This window comes from Cebus imitator, unplaced genomic scaffold (assembly GCF_001604975.1).
Source record: "Cebus imitator isolate Cc_AM_T3 unplaced genomic scaffold, Cebus_imitator-1.0 Scaffold446, whole genome shotgun sequence".
In the NCBI taxonomy this organism is placed as follows: domain Eukaryota; kingdom Metazoa; phylum Chordata; class Mammalia; order Primates; family Cebidae; genus Cebus; species Cebus imitator.
Window position 1 is genome coordinate 621,691 of NW_016107761.1, and position 14,703 is coordinate 636,393.

Below are 14,703 nucleotides of genomic sequence, written 5' to 3' on the forward strand. Positions count from 1 at the left end.
AAAAAAAAAAGGCTCATGTTAGGGCAAAGCCAGATACCAGACAAGAAAGGGGAAGTCAATCTGGGACCCCTTTTATTCCATCAATTCTCACCTGTCGACAGGTGGTGCTTCTTGTGAGGGGGACAGGACTCACACATCGGGAAAGGGAGACTCAAGTCGTAGTCACAGCTCAACTGTAAGAAATCAAAACTCATGACGATAGACCTTAGGGAGGTGGTCCGGTCCAAATCCAACAAAATCTAGTCTCCCCTACCCTGACTTTCAAAGTCCTTTCCAGTCAAACTAACCCTTCCCAACACGCCAGATTTCTAGGGCTCCGTACCGGCGGGAGTACACGCTGAAGCCCAGAGAGGGTGGTGAGCAACATATCCTCCAGATGGCCTTGCTTGGTCTCCCTCAGTGCTTCACAGAAGGCATCAAAAGCTTGGGGACCCCTCTTGGGCAGCAAGTTGAGGAGTTCCACATTCTGGCTGAAACTGCCCACTTTGGCCTAAGACACAAAAATAAAACATAAAATCCTATTTATTTCTCTAGCTATCATTCTGTTTCCCCACTTGAGCTTCCTGGTAGTGTCCTCATCCATCTCAAGAATTCTTTTTACAGGAATAGTATGTTTGGGTGAAGTCCTTCCTATTATTCTTGAATTATATATCATTTCTGTCAAATGCTCTAAGGCAGAAGGGTATTTCCATTTTCTTAGAAAGGTATGATATCCTTTCTGTATTTTGTCATGCTGTTCTCACCCCGATGATCTATTTATCTTCTCTCTTTTGCCTCCACATACCTGAATGAGCTCCCTCATTTCCAAGGTGATGATGTCCTTCTCCAGAAGATGTTCTAACAGTTCACTCAGCAACAGCTGTTTGGCTAGCACCACTCGGTTCTTTTTTAGAGTTTCCTGATGGTCAGGATGCATGCCATACACTCCCAATATCCTACAGATAAAAGGGAGAGGGAAAGGCTATCAAGCACAAGATTTGGCACAGAAGAGTGGAGTGGAAGAGGCATGAGTCAGAAGAACAAAAAGACTAATAAGACTTACGATAACCAAGATTATGCATATTTATTGAATGGTTAAATCAAAGATGTACTAAGCACATTGATCATAAAAAAATCTCTAATTCTCTATGGTTTATGTTCAGCTGACATCATCTGAGATGAATGGTCTGACTAGGGGAGGGAAATATCTATCTTAAGCAAAATAATATCCCCAAGCACAATATTCATGAGAAGGAATACTTCTCTGATAGACCAATTTCAATTAAGAGAATTATTTCAGAAAACATCTCCCATTATTTATCTAAGCTGCTGAAAGTGATTTATGTGTATAATTATCTTGGATGAGTACTAAAATAATGCTATGGCAAAAACTCAAGCCAATGGCTTTAACAGAAAGTAAATGAGACAGATACTAGTAATATAATTACATGTTTTTTTAAGTTCCAGTGACAAAATGGCATTAGAAATGATCAGAATCCTGTTAAGATGTGGATAAGCAGAAAGTATGACACAAAGTCACAGTGATAGGTACTTATTTATTTACTTTAAAAGAGACAGGGTCTCACTATGAAACCGAGGTTGGAGTGTAGTGGCTATTCACAGGTATGATACCATTACAGGTCAGCACAGAAGTTTTCACTAGCTCTGTTTCCCACCTGGGCTGGTTCACCCTTCCTTAGGCAACCTGGTGGACCCTGGCTCCCAGGATATCACCACCACATTGATGATGAACTTAGTGTGGACACTCAACTGGCATAGCACATAATACTATAGCCTAGAACTCCTGGACTCAAGCGATCCTCCTGCCTCAGCCTCTCACGTAGCTGGGACTATAGGCACATGCTGTCACCTCCAGCTAATTTTGCTACGGGCTTGCAAAGAGATCAGCTTCTGCTTATAAACTGAAATAATCCTATTACCAATATATGTCATCTATATGCCTAGTTTACATAAATCCGGAGTTCTCTAGCCTGCCCAGTCAGTTTCCAAATATGTAACGACTGTAAGGGTGGCACGTGATAGCAGTGAAGATATAACTTCAGTTTATAACTTAAAAACTCTAAAATGCATCCTGATTTCTAAGGTGTTAAAAAATGAGGGGAGGCCAGGAATGGTGGCTCACGTCTGTAATCCCAGCACTCTGGGAGGCTGAGATGGGCAGATCACCTGAGGTCAGGAGTTTGGGACCAGCCTGGCCAACATGGTTAAAACCCTGTCTCTACTAAAACTACAAAAAATTACCTGAGTCTGGTGGTGCATGCCTGTAGTCCCAGCTACTTGGGAGGCTGAGTCAGGAGAATTGCTTGAACCCAGAAGGCGGAGGTTGCAGTGAGCCAAGATCGTGCCACTGCACTCCAGCCTGGGCAACACAGAGAGACTCCATCTCAAATAAAATAATATAAAATAAAATAATAAGAAGAGGGAAACACAGGGTCTTGGAGGAACCAAGAGACCTAAGGGAGCAGGTAGAATAGCAAAGCAGAGGAAGTGGGTTGGAAGCAGCCAATGAATCTGAGTTTGGAAAAGTGAGTCTGAAACTCCATTTTTCCTTCTTTTTACTGTAATATTTCCGTTACCCCAGACTTTCAGTAAAAACTGGCTACAAGAACAAAAGCTATAGAAATCAAAACCCCATTTAAGAATGAATCACTTTCAAATAGATCAAAGCAGGAATAGTGATGATATATAACACTGCAGCTGGGATACCAACCAATGATGCCACAGTTTTCCTCCTTTAGTTTACCAGAAGTATTTGCTCCTTAAATCATTCTCTTCCCCTGGTTTCCATGACATCATTCTCTTGGTGTCTTCTCTCTGCTTACCCAGCTCCTCTTTTCTTTAGAGGGCCTTTGGACTGCCCTTAATGTTAATATTCCATTAGGGACGCCCCCTCAAAGAGTCTTTACCTAGGTAATCTCACCCATACTTGCAAGTTACTGATTTAGATTTAACTCTCGAGTTCCAGACTTGAATTTTGTTTTCTTTTCTTTTTTTTTTTTTTTTCAGATGGAGTTTTGCTCTTGTTGCCCAGGCTGGAATGCAATGGCCCAATCTTGGCTCACCAAAACCTCCGCCTCTCGGGTTCAAGGGATTCTCCTGCCTCAGCCTCCTGAGTAGCTGGGATTACAGGCACATGCCATCACACCTGGCTAATTTTGTATTTTTAGTAGAGACGGGGTTTCTTCATGTTGGTCAGGCTGGTCTCGAACTACTGACCTCAGGTGATCCACCCGCCTCGGCCTCTTAAAGTGCTGGGATTACAGGTGTGAGCCACCGCCTCTGGCCTCAGACTTGAATTTGAAAATTCAAGCCACTACACCTGGCCTATTTTTGTATTTTTAGTAGAGATGGGGTTTCACCAGGTCAGGCTGGTCTCAAACTCTTGGTCTCAAGCAATCCACCTGCCTTGGCCTCCCAAAGTACTGGGATTACAGGCGTGAGCCACTGCACATGGCCCATTATAAATGATTACCTTTTGGGTAAATGGATTAACCTCTTTGATGGGAAGGCAAAATTAGCTAAATTGATAAGAACACATGATCATCTATGTGCTGTCTATAGAACACTCACTTTAGATCCAAAGACACAAAGAGATTTTAGTTTTAATCTGAAGTATCACCCACTCTGCACACCTGTTCCTTCCTCTACTCCAGAGAATTTAATGTGAATATTACAAAAGTTTCCAATCAGACAATTTTGGGACACAACTGGAAGGGGAGGGGGGGTAAAGGACAACCACAGGGGTTTCTACGTTTTAATTCTGTGTTCTTCTACAGGTTCCCTTCACGAAGACCTTAATCTTCGGTCTCGAGCAGGAGGCATTACAATGTTCTCTTGGGTGATGCCTGCCATGAAATGGAATGACCAGGCAGAGGCATGGACACTTGGAGCCACAAGAACCCCTTTGTCCTGTCAAAAGTACTCAATTTCCAAACCCTTTATTGACTTCTTTGAAAATATGGTAATCATATGCAAAGCCATGCAGATCATGATACAGTCGACACAAATCAAATGCAGATCAGGCAGAGCACCGAGGTCTGCAGGTCTCGTCAGTTTTTAAGGGGACAGTGTATAGTCAACTTACAGTTTCCCTCATAAGGGAGCCAGAGGAAAGAATGGGGAATCTTCAAGAGAAGCCAAGATCCGGCAGGACTGCAAAGAGCTCCCCTTATTCAGAACCCTCGTGGGTTGGACGAAGAAAGGCTGGGGCAGTCTTTTCCCACGAGGGACAAGGCCAAGAGGTCCGCCCGCGCGCTAGTGCGCGGAGTCAGGCACGAACTGGCTCTACCGGGCTTTCCACGCTTGGCAGGAAGCTCGGACAAGGCTGCTTTCAGGGGCTCCGAGAGGAGGGGGCTGCAGGGCCGTACGCCTGAGGCCCACGCTCCCCTTGCCTGGGCTCCGCTAAGGAGCCTTAAGACCCATTCCCACTTACCTGCGCCCCATATCAGCGGCCATCAGCCTCTTGTGCTGGAGGGTGGACCGGGACTCCGCGCTTGGCGCCGCCATCTCCCGCCTTTCGTGGGCTCTGTGATGTGCACCGCCCACAGCGCAAACACACCGGAGGCCGTCGCTTACCCCACATCCCTCCCCTAGCCGCGGACACACACCGCGCCTGCGCCTGCGCGCCGTCGCGCGCCCACGCCACCCCACCCTTCCCCCCCCCCCCCCCCCGGGGGCCGGTGCGTGCGCAGGCGCAGAACTCTCGCGGCAGCCGCGGGGTCCAATGGGGTGAAGCGGGAGAGCTCGGCGGAAAGGGAAGAGGCAAGGAGGGAACAGAGCTGGGCGGGAAAAGAGCGGGGGCGGGCGGGTGTGCTGCGTCCGGCCTGGGAATCCGATTGGTTTTCGATTCCCGCGGAAATCTTCCCGGGGCCTCCTGCGCCCCCTGCCCCGCCTATAGCGATAACTTCACGGAGACGGGCGTGGCTGGAGTTTTGCTTTATTGAAGCGAACTGTTGGGGTCAGGCTGTGGAGGAGACTGAGAGCGCGACCAGGCGCTGGACAGATGCCGGCGCAGGGAAGGAAGGCTGGCTGGGAGGCGGCGTCAGCTATGGTTTAGCAGCTTCCAGCGGCCGAAACCTGCATCGCAGCGGCGGCACCCAAGTCCAGGAAATCTGGTGCTCAATATTGTGATCTCGGGAAGCAGGACCCGCGGCTGGAGTAAAAGCCTAAAGGTCTGAGCGCAGGAGTGAGGCAGAAGCGATTGGAGACGCTTTGCAAGTGGCCCTGGGGCTGCATAATGGATGATTCAAGAGGGAATCTCCTCTCCAGAAAGCTCACGTTTCCCTCTTTCTGGCCTTCATACACACCATTGTCAAAACTGGAAGTCCGCCCACCTAGGGCCACTGACTCCACTGTGTTCAGATAGGATGGGGACTGCTCTTTAGCCCCTGGGCAGGAGTGGTACAGTCACTGCTACCCACTCGGAGCAGGGATCACCAGAGCTTTGACTGACTTTGCTCCTCCAGGAGGCTGGGGAACATGGGTGCTCATGCTCAGCCCACCTCTCTGTAGACACAGTTGGCCCCCCATTCTGTGTATGGGAAGTTTTCCACTCCGCACCAGCAGCTGTCCCTAGACAGGGATTGGGAGACATGCAGGTGGCTTGGCTTCCTGTTATTTTGTGTTGAAAACAAAAGGTGGCCGGGCGCGGTGGCTCACGCCTGTAATCCCAGCACTTTGGGAGGCCGAGGCAGGTGGATACAAGGTCGGGTGTTCGAGACCAGCCTGACCAACACGGTGAAACCCCATCTCTACTAAAAATACAAAAATTAGCCAGGCGTGGTGTCGTGCACTTGTAATCCCAGCTACTCTGCTACTCCGGAGGCTGAGGCAAGAGAATCGCTTGAACCTCGGGAGGCAGAGGTTGCAGTGAGCCGAGATGGTACCACTGCACTCCAGCCTGGTTGCAAGAGTGAGAAAAAAAAAAAAGGAAAGAAAACGCAATACGCTTTGGGATCAGGAGTTCATTCAAGTTATTTTAATGCTGTTACTAGCAGTGTGCCCTCATGCACATTATCAAATTCCTCTGACTCTTGGAATCCTCACTTTTCAATAATAACTCACAAAACTGGCAAGCCTAAGGGATCTAACAGCTCTAACAGTACCTGGAACAGAAGCAATAGCTGCCTCTTGGATGTTAATTCTTCCTTCTCCACCTTCTCTGGATTACCTCTCTACTTCATCCTCAATCTAATGCAGGAAATACTGGATATGGGGTAGGTCACCAAATGTTTCCAGAAGACTCAAATTATGCCACCCACATCTCAACTGGGGAGGGCTTACTGTGGCCTGACTCTTCTGAGAGTTCAAGTCCCCATTTATGATGTCCAGGCAGAAACACTGTTTCTGACACATAGTAGGCACTGGAAAACGTTGATCAAATGAAAGAGTAGGTCCGGTGTGGAGAGAAGAGAAATCTTGGGAGAGTCGTTTAAGGGGGTGGCCAGTTGTCTTCATAAAAAACACTGTCATCAGGGTGACCAAAGCAGACATCATAGGCAGGGGGTGGAGTCAGAGGCTCTAATCTGGGGAGTTCCCCCAAACTCTGCAGGTCAGGAGCAGTGGACACAGCCCGTGGTCCCCGAAGCCGGAGGCTGATTGGCGTTCTTCCAGGGCTTCCTTCCTGGGCCATAGACCCCTCTGAGGCCATTCGCCTCTCCAGTCCTCTCCTGGACCCCTCTGGATGGCTAGGTTGTCCCTCCTCAGGTGCTGGAGGTATCACAACAGTGCTGTAGGGGGGTGGTTGGTCCAGCTGTTGAGGGAGGCACTGGGATTCCAGCACCACCACGGCCTCTTCATAGACTGGCACTTCAAAGGCTTCGTTGTCCCTGAGGGAGGAGAAATAAGGTCATTGGTGGCTTTCATGAAAGAAGCCCTTTTTTCCTTTTTTTGTCTGCCTCGGGCAAAAGATCCTCTGTTGGCCCCTGCCTCCTCCTCCCGCTGATACCAGTGACAGAGGAAACTGGAGACTCTATGCCTCAGAGACTACAGGAAGAGGGAGGATGGGCCCAAGGTGTATTCCTCTCATGATACCCACCCCTTAACTCACCGTGCATTGCCTGAGGGCCCTGGGCTCTCAGTCTGCATTGATTGGAGCTGGAACCGAAGACCCCATTCCAGAAACCGGACCAGGAGGTAGGCAAACAAGAAGAAGCCACCCAATGTGAGAAAGAAATAAGCAATGGGGCTGATGTCTGGCTTTACGCCCAGCAAAGCCAGCCCCAGTAGGAAGGAGGCGCAGCACAGGAGGAGAAGTGGCTTCTCCAGTCTCCCCAGTAAGTGAATTGGCACCATGGCCCCTCCCCAGGCTCCTGCAAAAAGACACACAGCTATTGTGTCTACACTAGCAATTGGTGTCATGGCTGTGTCAGATACCAAAGTAGCCATATGATATTTCTTTGTTTGGTTTCTAGGTTCTTCAGTCTCAAATCAAATAAATAATCTGCAGAGTCCCCTCCAGCTCCACAAATCTCTCTAGGTCTTGGCGTGTGTGGAATAGCCAGGAAACCAGCCCAGGAGCCTTGACTTCCAGCCATTCTGTAAGTTGACTGTGTCATGGCTCTGCCTTCTTTCCTTTTCCCTTCCCTGCAGTCTCCCTTCCAGCTCTGTCCCTCTCCACCATCCAGGATCCGGTTCTGGGCACACCCTGTCTGGGGCTTCAGTGCACACTGGCATCTCTGGAATTCAGGTGATGGGCCAGGCCCTGCCCTCCCTCTGTGATTGTTCCTACTGGATCTCCACTCCCCACCTCCCAGCCCTCAATCCAGCCCCGTTAAGAGAGAGAAGAGGGGAGGGAGCCCCACTTACCCTGTCTGACTCCCTTTTTTCCTTTCCTCCGGTGTCAGCCCATGCTCCTGGTGGAGGGAGAAAGTGCACACAGGCACACCAAAGACACAGGGACACAACTGCTCGAGAAAGAATCGTACAGGCAAAGGCCCAGCACAGTGGCCAGAGGCCCTGATCACTTCTGTCCTCTTCTGGACTCCACATGTGCCAGGGCCTTCCTCTACCCTCTGCTGATCCTAACTCGCTAAACTCAGTTTACAAGTTTCCTGCTAGGAGTTAGTCCAGCAGCTGGGAGGCAGAGGGCAGGGGAACCCTGTTCTTTCCTCTGAAACAGCAACAACCCGAGGCAGCCCATACCCCAAAAGCAGGCTGCCAGAAGTTGCCAGAGCTCTGTATAGCAAGGAATTGCAGATTCCCTCCTCATACCTCGGTCCCAATCCCATGACCCTCCCGACCCTCACACCCACACCTGTCTCAGGAGTTCCTGGCTCACCTGTCTCCACAGACTGCAGAAAGTAGATGGCGGCAGGAGGGGTGGGAGTGGGTAGGAGGAGCCCACTGGCCCCACCCTCTTTCTCTGCCCAATCCCTGGTTCTAGCCCAGCCAGTCTCCACCCCTTTTTCCCCTAAGGCTGACCTGCAACCCGCTGCACCTTGATTTGTTCTGGTTTTTACTCTCTCCACCCACCCATGCTGTGCCCTAAAGAGAGTACACCTCTTACTCCCAGTGATCTTTGTACTTAGGACCAGAGTTAGCATTAACCTTTCCCTCTCAGCCCATATTGTATGTTAATTACAGCTCTAGGTACTTTGCCTTCTCTTTGGGTAATTTATTTTGTAGCTCCCTCCCAAGTGACTGGGAGCAGACCATGGCTTATTTAATCTCTGTAGATCATCACACGGTGCATTGCACACAGGAAGCAACGGTGTGGGCATGGAATAGTGTATCCTGCTATCCTGGGCATGGAATAGCCCAGCTGCTATTTTTGGGGACTCACCGTTTTCTGCAGACCTGTCGGAAGTGTTTGTGTGTATACCTCTTGACCCAGTTAGCTCTTGAAACTTCAAAATCCACCTCTGAGGTGATGCCTGCTTTGGAGCCTGCCTCCAGTATATCCACAGCATTCCTTCCTAAATTTGTCCCAGCATTTACCTGGCTATCTAGCATTTTTCTGCTTACTGATTTTCCTTCCACTGTGAGTTTCTCAAGGTGCATGATTAGTTTTAATCATCTCTGAATCCCAGAAAGTAACATGGTTCCTGACACATGGTAGGTGCTCATTAACTAGAAGGCTCCCCTCTCACCAGGCCTCACACCTGTGAAGATCCAAAAGCCATTCCTTTTAGTTGTGAGTCAGGCAGTTAAGTCCGAGTGGGGTAGGTGCTTGGAAGTGGAGAGTGGGTAGAAGCATACGTTTTATTTGAGCCAGAGGATGGACAAGACTGGGCTCCATTCCTTCAGAGCATGACCAACAGACAGACCGAGAGGAGCTGCAGATGATGGGGCACAAATCCAATACAGGCTCCCCAGGGACAGCTGGGGTGGAGGAGCATAGCAGATGGTGTGTGTGTGTGTGAGAGAGAGAGAGAGAGAGAGAGAGAGAAAGAGAGAGAATGAGGATAACTGTGTCTGTAGTGGTGGTATATATGTGTGGTCACTGGTGGGATATTGAAGAATCTCGGTCCCAGGGCCCCATATCAATAGTGGAGAGAGGAAGGAGACACAACAGGAAGGCTGTGGGTGTCTAAATGAGGCATGTCTCTATGCAAAGTAGGCCCGGGAGTGAAAGGATTGTTGTTTTGTATCAGCCAGTTTCCTCACTGTTCTGCTCAGAAGGGGAAAGTACAGCTGGAATCAGGAGTGCAGTTTACAGTTAACATGAATAGAAGGAAATTGGCCAAGGGTCATTGGTGTGTGTGATAGGAAAGGGGGCTTTGTTAAGGAGTGAGTTGTGGGAATGGGAAGGTGTAGGGTAAGTGGCAAGGAGCCAAAGAGGATGGGCCTGAAGTGTAAAGGGAGAGTCTGGGAGAGGAAGAACCTTTGTAGCTTAAGGCTCTTGGTTGCCTGAAGGAGGGTACAATAGATAAGAACTGGATCCCAGCTGGAGAGGCTAGACTGCTGACTGGCTGTGCCCATTCACACATTCTCAATTCCAGTAATGTAAAATCAACTTTTAAAAATTGTATTTGTTAAAAAATAAAACATGACAATATTTAAAAGCTAAAGAAAAAAAATTACCTACCATCTTATTATCCTAACATGGCCATTTAAATGTTTATATATTTCTTTCAGGCTGTCCACATGCAAACCAGAATATACTCACCACTTTGTATCTTTTAAAAGTTTTATACTTTATATAGTATATATTTCACCTTGATAAAGACTTTATTGTAGTAATTTCAAATAGCCATGTAATATTTTGTTGAATCCATATGCCGTAATTTGATTAATATATCCTCATGATACATTGCTCAATAACACTGAACCTATTTCACTCAATATTTTTGGCCATTAAAAATAATGCAGGGTGGGCGTGGTCATGCCTGTAATCCCAACACTTTGGGAGGCCAAGGTGGGCGGATTGCTTGAGCACAGGAGTTTGAGATGAGCCTGGGCAACATGACAAAACCATGTCTCTCCAAAAATAATACAAAAATTAGCTGGGTGTAGTGCTGTGCACCTATAGTTCCAGCTACTCAGGAGGCTGAAGTGGGAGTATTGCTCTAGCCCTGGAAGTTGAGGCCGCAGTGAGTTGTGATCATGCCAAAAAAAAAAAAAAGAACCCAAAATTAGCTGGGGTAGTAGTGCACGCCTGTAGTTCTAGCTACTCAGGAGGCTGAGGTGGGAGGATTGCTTGAACCATGGAGGTTGTGGCTTCAGTGAGCCATGATCATGCACTGCATTCCAGCCTGGGCAGCAGAGTGAGACCCTGTCTCAAAAATTAATTTAAAAATAACAATGCAAAAGACAGAAAGTAGATTAGAAGTTGCCAGGGGTGGGGAGGCAGAGGGAGAAATCGACGGTAACTGCAAATGCGTTTCATACTGGGGTGGTGAAAATGTTTTAAAATTACATAATGGTGATATTTGCACAACTCTGTGAATAGTTCTTTAAAAACCCCACTGCATTGTGTACTTTAAAAGAATGAATTGGCCAGGCGTGGTGGCTCACGCCTGTAATTCCAGCACTTTGGGAGTCCTAGGCAGGTGGATCATGAGATTAAGAGATAGATACTATCCTGGTCAACATGGTGAAACCCCATCTCTACTAAGAATGCAAAAATTAGCTGGGCATTGTAGAACCTGCCTGTAGTCCTAGCTACTCCAGAGGCTGAGGCAGGAGAATTGCTTGAACCCAGGAGGCAGAGGTTGTAGTGAGCTGAGCCAAAATTGTGCCGCTGCACTCCAGCCTGGCAACAGAGCGAGACTCCGTCTCAAAAGAAAAAAAAGGATGAATTATACCTTTATCAATCAAGGAAAATGACTGAGGCAAGTCTCAGTCATTTTAGGAGATTTATTTGCCAAAGTTAAGGAAGTGCACCCAGGAGACAAGTCTATGCCTTTCTTTTAAGATGATTTTGGCGACTTCAGTATTTAAAGGGGTAATGGCAGGACATTGAGAAATACACAATTTTCATGGGGTGAGGGTAGGGGAAAACAGTTATTCATGCCTTTGTCTCCACTCAGTTAATCTGCATTTTTACATAAGATAATGTAGACAATTGGACAGAGGAAACAGTCAGATATGCATTTGTCTCAGTGGGCAGAGGGATGACTTTCAGTTCTGTCCTGTGTCCCCCACCTGTGAAGATAAGCTCTTTACATTGCCATGGTGAACTTTAGCTGAACTGCTTTAGGGTAAAGATCTTGGGGACCACATTTCCTTGTGGGCAAAATGTGAGGGAGGTGTGTAGCTTTTCATCTTTGCAGCCATCTTGCTTAGTAAGCAAAACAGGGCTGGGCGTGGTGGCTCACGCCTGTAATCCCAGCACTTTGGGAGGCGGAGGTGGGCAGATCATGAGGTCAGGAGTTTGAGACCAGCCTGGCCAACATGGTGAAACTCCATCTTTACTAAAAATATAAAAATTAGCTGGTGTGGTGGTGTGTGCTTATAATCCCACCTACTTGGGAGGCTGAGGCAGCAGAATTGCTTGAACCCAGGAGACAGAGTTTGCAGTGAGCTGAGATTGTGCCACTGCAATCCAGCCTGGGCAAGAGTAAGACTCCACCTCAAAAAAAAAAAAAAAAATTAGAAAAAACAAAGCAAAACAAAAAAACGAAATAGGAGGCAGATTTGCACAACCCAGTTCCCAGCTTGACTTTTCCCTTTGGCTTAGTAAGTTTGGGGTCCCAAGATTTATTTTCTTTTCACACCTTAATAAAACTGTTTAAGAAATAATGCAGTGAACATCTTAGGTATAATTTTCCTTTTGTTTTGGATTATTTTCTCAGGATAAATTTTAAGAAATGTCATTATCGAGAGACAAGCAGTAGGAAAGTTTTTATTGTCCTGAATGCATATGGCCAAATTGCTTCCCAAAGATTTTGCTTTCCTTTATTTCTTCATCAAGGTAATATCCTTAGCAAAACAGGAATGCACCATTTAATTCAATTGTCATTCCGCTTTCTACTTGCCTGCCTTGGCAAACCTTACTGGAGATGGAATTACTTCTCCCTGCCCACTGTTCCCAGCTTGTTTGGGCAGATAACGGTGAAGGGAAGTGGGAGGGCAAGGAGAACGAGGGAGAAGTCAAGCTTATTACTTCCCACTGTGTGCTTGTTGCTGTGGCTTTGTATTTCTGTGATTTTGTGTTTCAGAATCTGGGAGTATTTTATAGTTGTAATCAACATGTATAGGATGTTTTGTGCATACTCCTCACTGTGTTAAATACTTTACAAAAATTAAGTAATTTAAAATATGTATGCTATACTAAGAGGTAGTTACTGTGATTATGTCCACTTCATAGATGTGGTCAGACACTTGAGGAATGTGGGTAGCTAATCAAGGGTGGAGTCAGGATTTGAAACCATGATCTGAACCCATAATCCTGGCTCTTAAGCACTATACCATACCTCTCTAAACACTCTCTTGGGCTGCTCTCAAATGATAATTTAACAAAACACTAGAGGCATTCTGAATCATTATTCTGATCTTCTCTGGAGGGGTGGTTAGATGCTATTTTTCTTCACCATTTGGCATCTTAAGAAAAGGCTGATCTTCAGACAGCAAGGGCAGTCAAGGAGACTATCAGAAGGTAAATTAAGGTTATTGACATTTAAGGCAGGTTAGGGAAATGAAGATTGTGAGCTCTGTATCGGGAGGCTTACCTTTTATCATTTCATGAAGGCAACTATAAAATAGATCCCTTTAAACTGAATAAGCATACAACACACTGCTAGTGACTTCTAAAAAGATATCAGTGGCAATAGTTACATACTTTTGCGTAGAATCAATTGATTGGACCCACAGACACGTTCTCATTTGATCCTTATTAACAATCATTTGGGCTGTCTGATTATCATTTTCATTTTGCAGAAGAGGAAACAAGCTCAGAGAAAGTACATGATATTTTTTAGTTAGAATGAAACTCAGAACCTTTACCTTTTAATTCAGCTGGGTATGTTTTCCCATTCGTTAATTATCTTAGTCACAGTTTCTCCAAAATGTGTAAGGAAGGTGGATAAATGGTTTATCATGACATGGATGAGCAACATTGATATTTTCTAGATGGAAATGCTTCCAACAAATAATAAATCCTCCAGTATGTAAGGATAAATACATGCTTTCACCCCCATCAACTAGTTTTAATATTGTACAAAGTTCACTAAGCAAGAACTGAGTGAACAGTGGGGTTGAGGCAGTCAGTCTAACTCAGATATTCAGCCCTAAGCCACAAAAAGCTTCTGGAATTTGAGAAACTGAGTGTGGTTGTTGCTGGGTAACAACAACAAAAAGAGCATTGTGTTTGTTAGAAATGTCTACCAATAGTGACAACAGAGTTCCACATGAATATGCCTGTAAATATGAGCAAACAGGAGGCAGTGCAGTTAAGCACATGTGTTTAGGCCAAACCTGGTTTCAAATCTCAGTTCTACCACTTGCTAGCAGTGTGACCCTGGGCAAGTTACTTAACCTTTCTGAGCTTTGGTTTCTAATCTGCAAATTGATGAAACTATACCCAAGTATATCACCCTTTCCCACCCGGCTCCTCCAGCTTGGGGAACTACAGGCACAGTGAGTCTGGGTCTGACTGTAATGGGCACAACTGTGTGTGGGACCAGTGAGGGGCACCACTCTGTCACTGGGACCCGATTTTGCCATGGAGCATTTGTTTGTTACTACATTGTACATAGCCCTGTGCCAACTTCTAAGGGCATCTACCCAGGAGGGGTAACATATTTGATCATGTTCTCCAGGATTTTCTGATATGGATAGAGAGATAAGACCTGCATATGAAATAATTAAACAGTGATTAAAGACAGTATCTGACAGCCTGGGAACATAGTGAGACCCTGTCTTTACACACGCACAAAATTAAAAATTAGCCAGGTGCAGTGGCACCTGCCTGTAATCCTAGCTCTTTGGGAGGCTGTTTGGGGAGGCTTGTCTGAGCCCGATTTCGAGGTTGCAGAAAACTATGTCTGTGCCACAACTCCAGCCTGGGTGACAAAGCAAGACCCTGTCTTAAAAAAAGAAACAACAACAAAAAAAGAACACAGTATCTGAAAAAGTAATAATGTGCCAGGCACGGTGGCTCACACCTGTAATCCCAGCACTTTGGGAGGCCTAGGTGGGCGGATCATGGGGTCAGGAGTTCGAGACCAGCCTGGCCAACATAGTGAAACCCCATCTCTATTAAAAATACAAAAATTAGCCGGGCATGGCGGCACATGCCTGTAGTCCCAGCTACTTGGGAGG

The 14,703-nt window shown here is 46.7% G+C and overlaps 2 protein-coding genes and 1 long non-coding RNA gene across 10 annotated transcripts in view; 1 reads left to right on the top strand and 2 right to left on the bottom strand.

The window, feature by feature from the left end:
* The window catches only part of CASP2 (caspase 2), a 19,070-nt gene extending 14,469 nt beyond the window's left edge, over positions 1-4,601 (bottom strand). For 3 of the 4 annotated variants that reach the window (XR_005197232.1, XM_017511302.2, XM_037732369.1), the window contains exons 1-4: positions 4,433-4,601; positions 785-935; positions 323-490; positions 92-173 (exon numbers count right to left, since the gene is read on the bottom strand). Coding sequence is in view for 3 of the 4 variants with exons in the window: in XM_017511302.2 (XP_017366791.1) it covers positions 92-173; positions 323-490; positions 785-935; positions 4,433-4,506 (475 nt within the window). In the remaining variant the exon portion in view is untranslated. Of the gene's footprint in view, positions 1-91; positions 174-322; positions 491-784; positions 936-3,751; positions 3,846-4,432 lie in introns of all 4 variants that reach the window. The other variant, XM_037732368.1, reaches the window with a different exon arrangement.
* A 1,345-nt stretch (positions 4,602-5,946) lies between these two features.
* Positions 5,947-8,860, bottom strand: TMEM139 (transmembrane protein 139). Of its 5 annotated transcripts, none has more exons than XM_037732370.1 (4): positions 8,279-8,860; positions 7,807-7,853; positions 7,049-7,095; positions 5,947-6,827 (listed from the first exon to the last, which is right to left on the bottom strand). In XM_037732370.1, exons 1-4 carry the CDS (start codon positions 8,541-8,543, stop codon positions 6,431-6,433), a joined length of 756 nt encoding a protein of 251 aa, XP_037588298.1. In that variant the 5' UTR covers positions 8,544-8,860; the 3' UTR covers positions 5,947-6,430. The 5 variants fall into 5 exon arrangements, with proteins under 5 accessions (XP_037588298.1, XP_017366800.2, XP_037588301.1 ...); XM_017511311.2 differs by having other exon boundaries at positions 7,807-7,904; positions 8,279-8,858; XM_037732373.1 differs by having other exon boundaries at positions 7,049-7,310; positions 8,279-8,850.
* LOC108291116 overlaps positions 6,773-14,703 on the top strand; it is a 26,681-nt gene continuing 18,750 nt past the window's right edge. The window contains exons 1-2 of the long non-coding RNA XR_005197233.1: positions 6,773-7,134; positions 7,413-7,538. This is a non-coding gene — a long non-coding RNA (uncharacterized LOC108291116). The remainder of the gene's footprint in view (positions 7,135-7,412; positions 7,539-14,703) is intronic.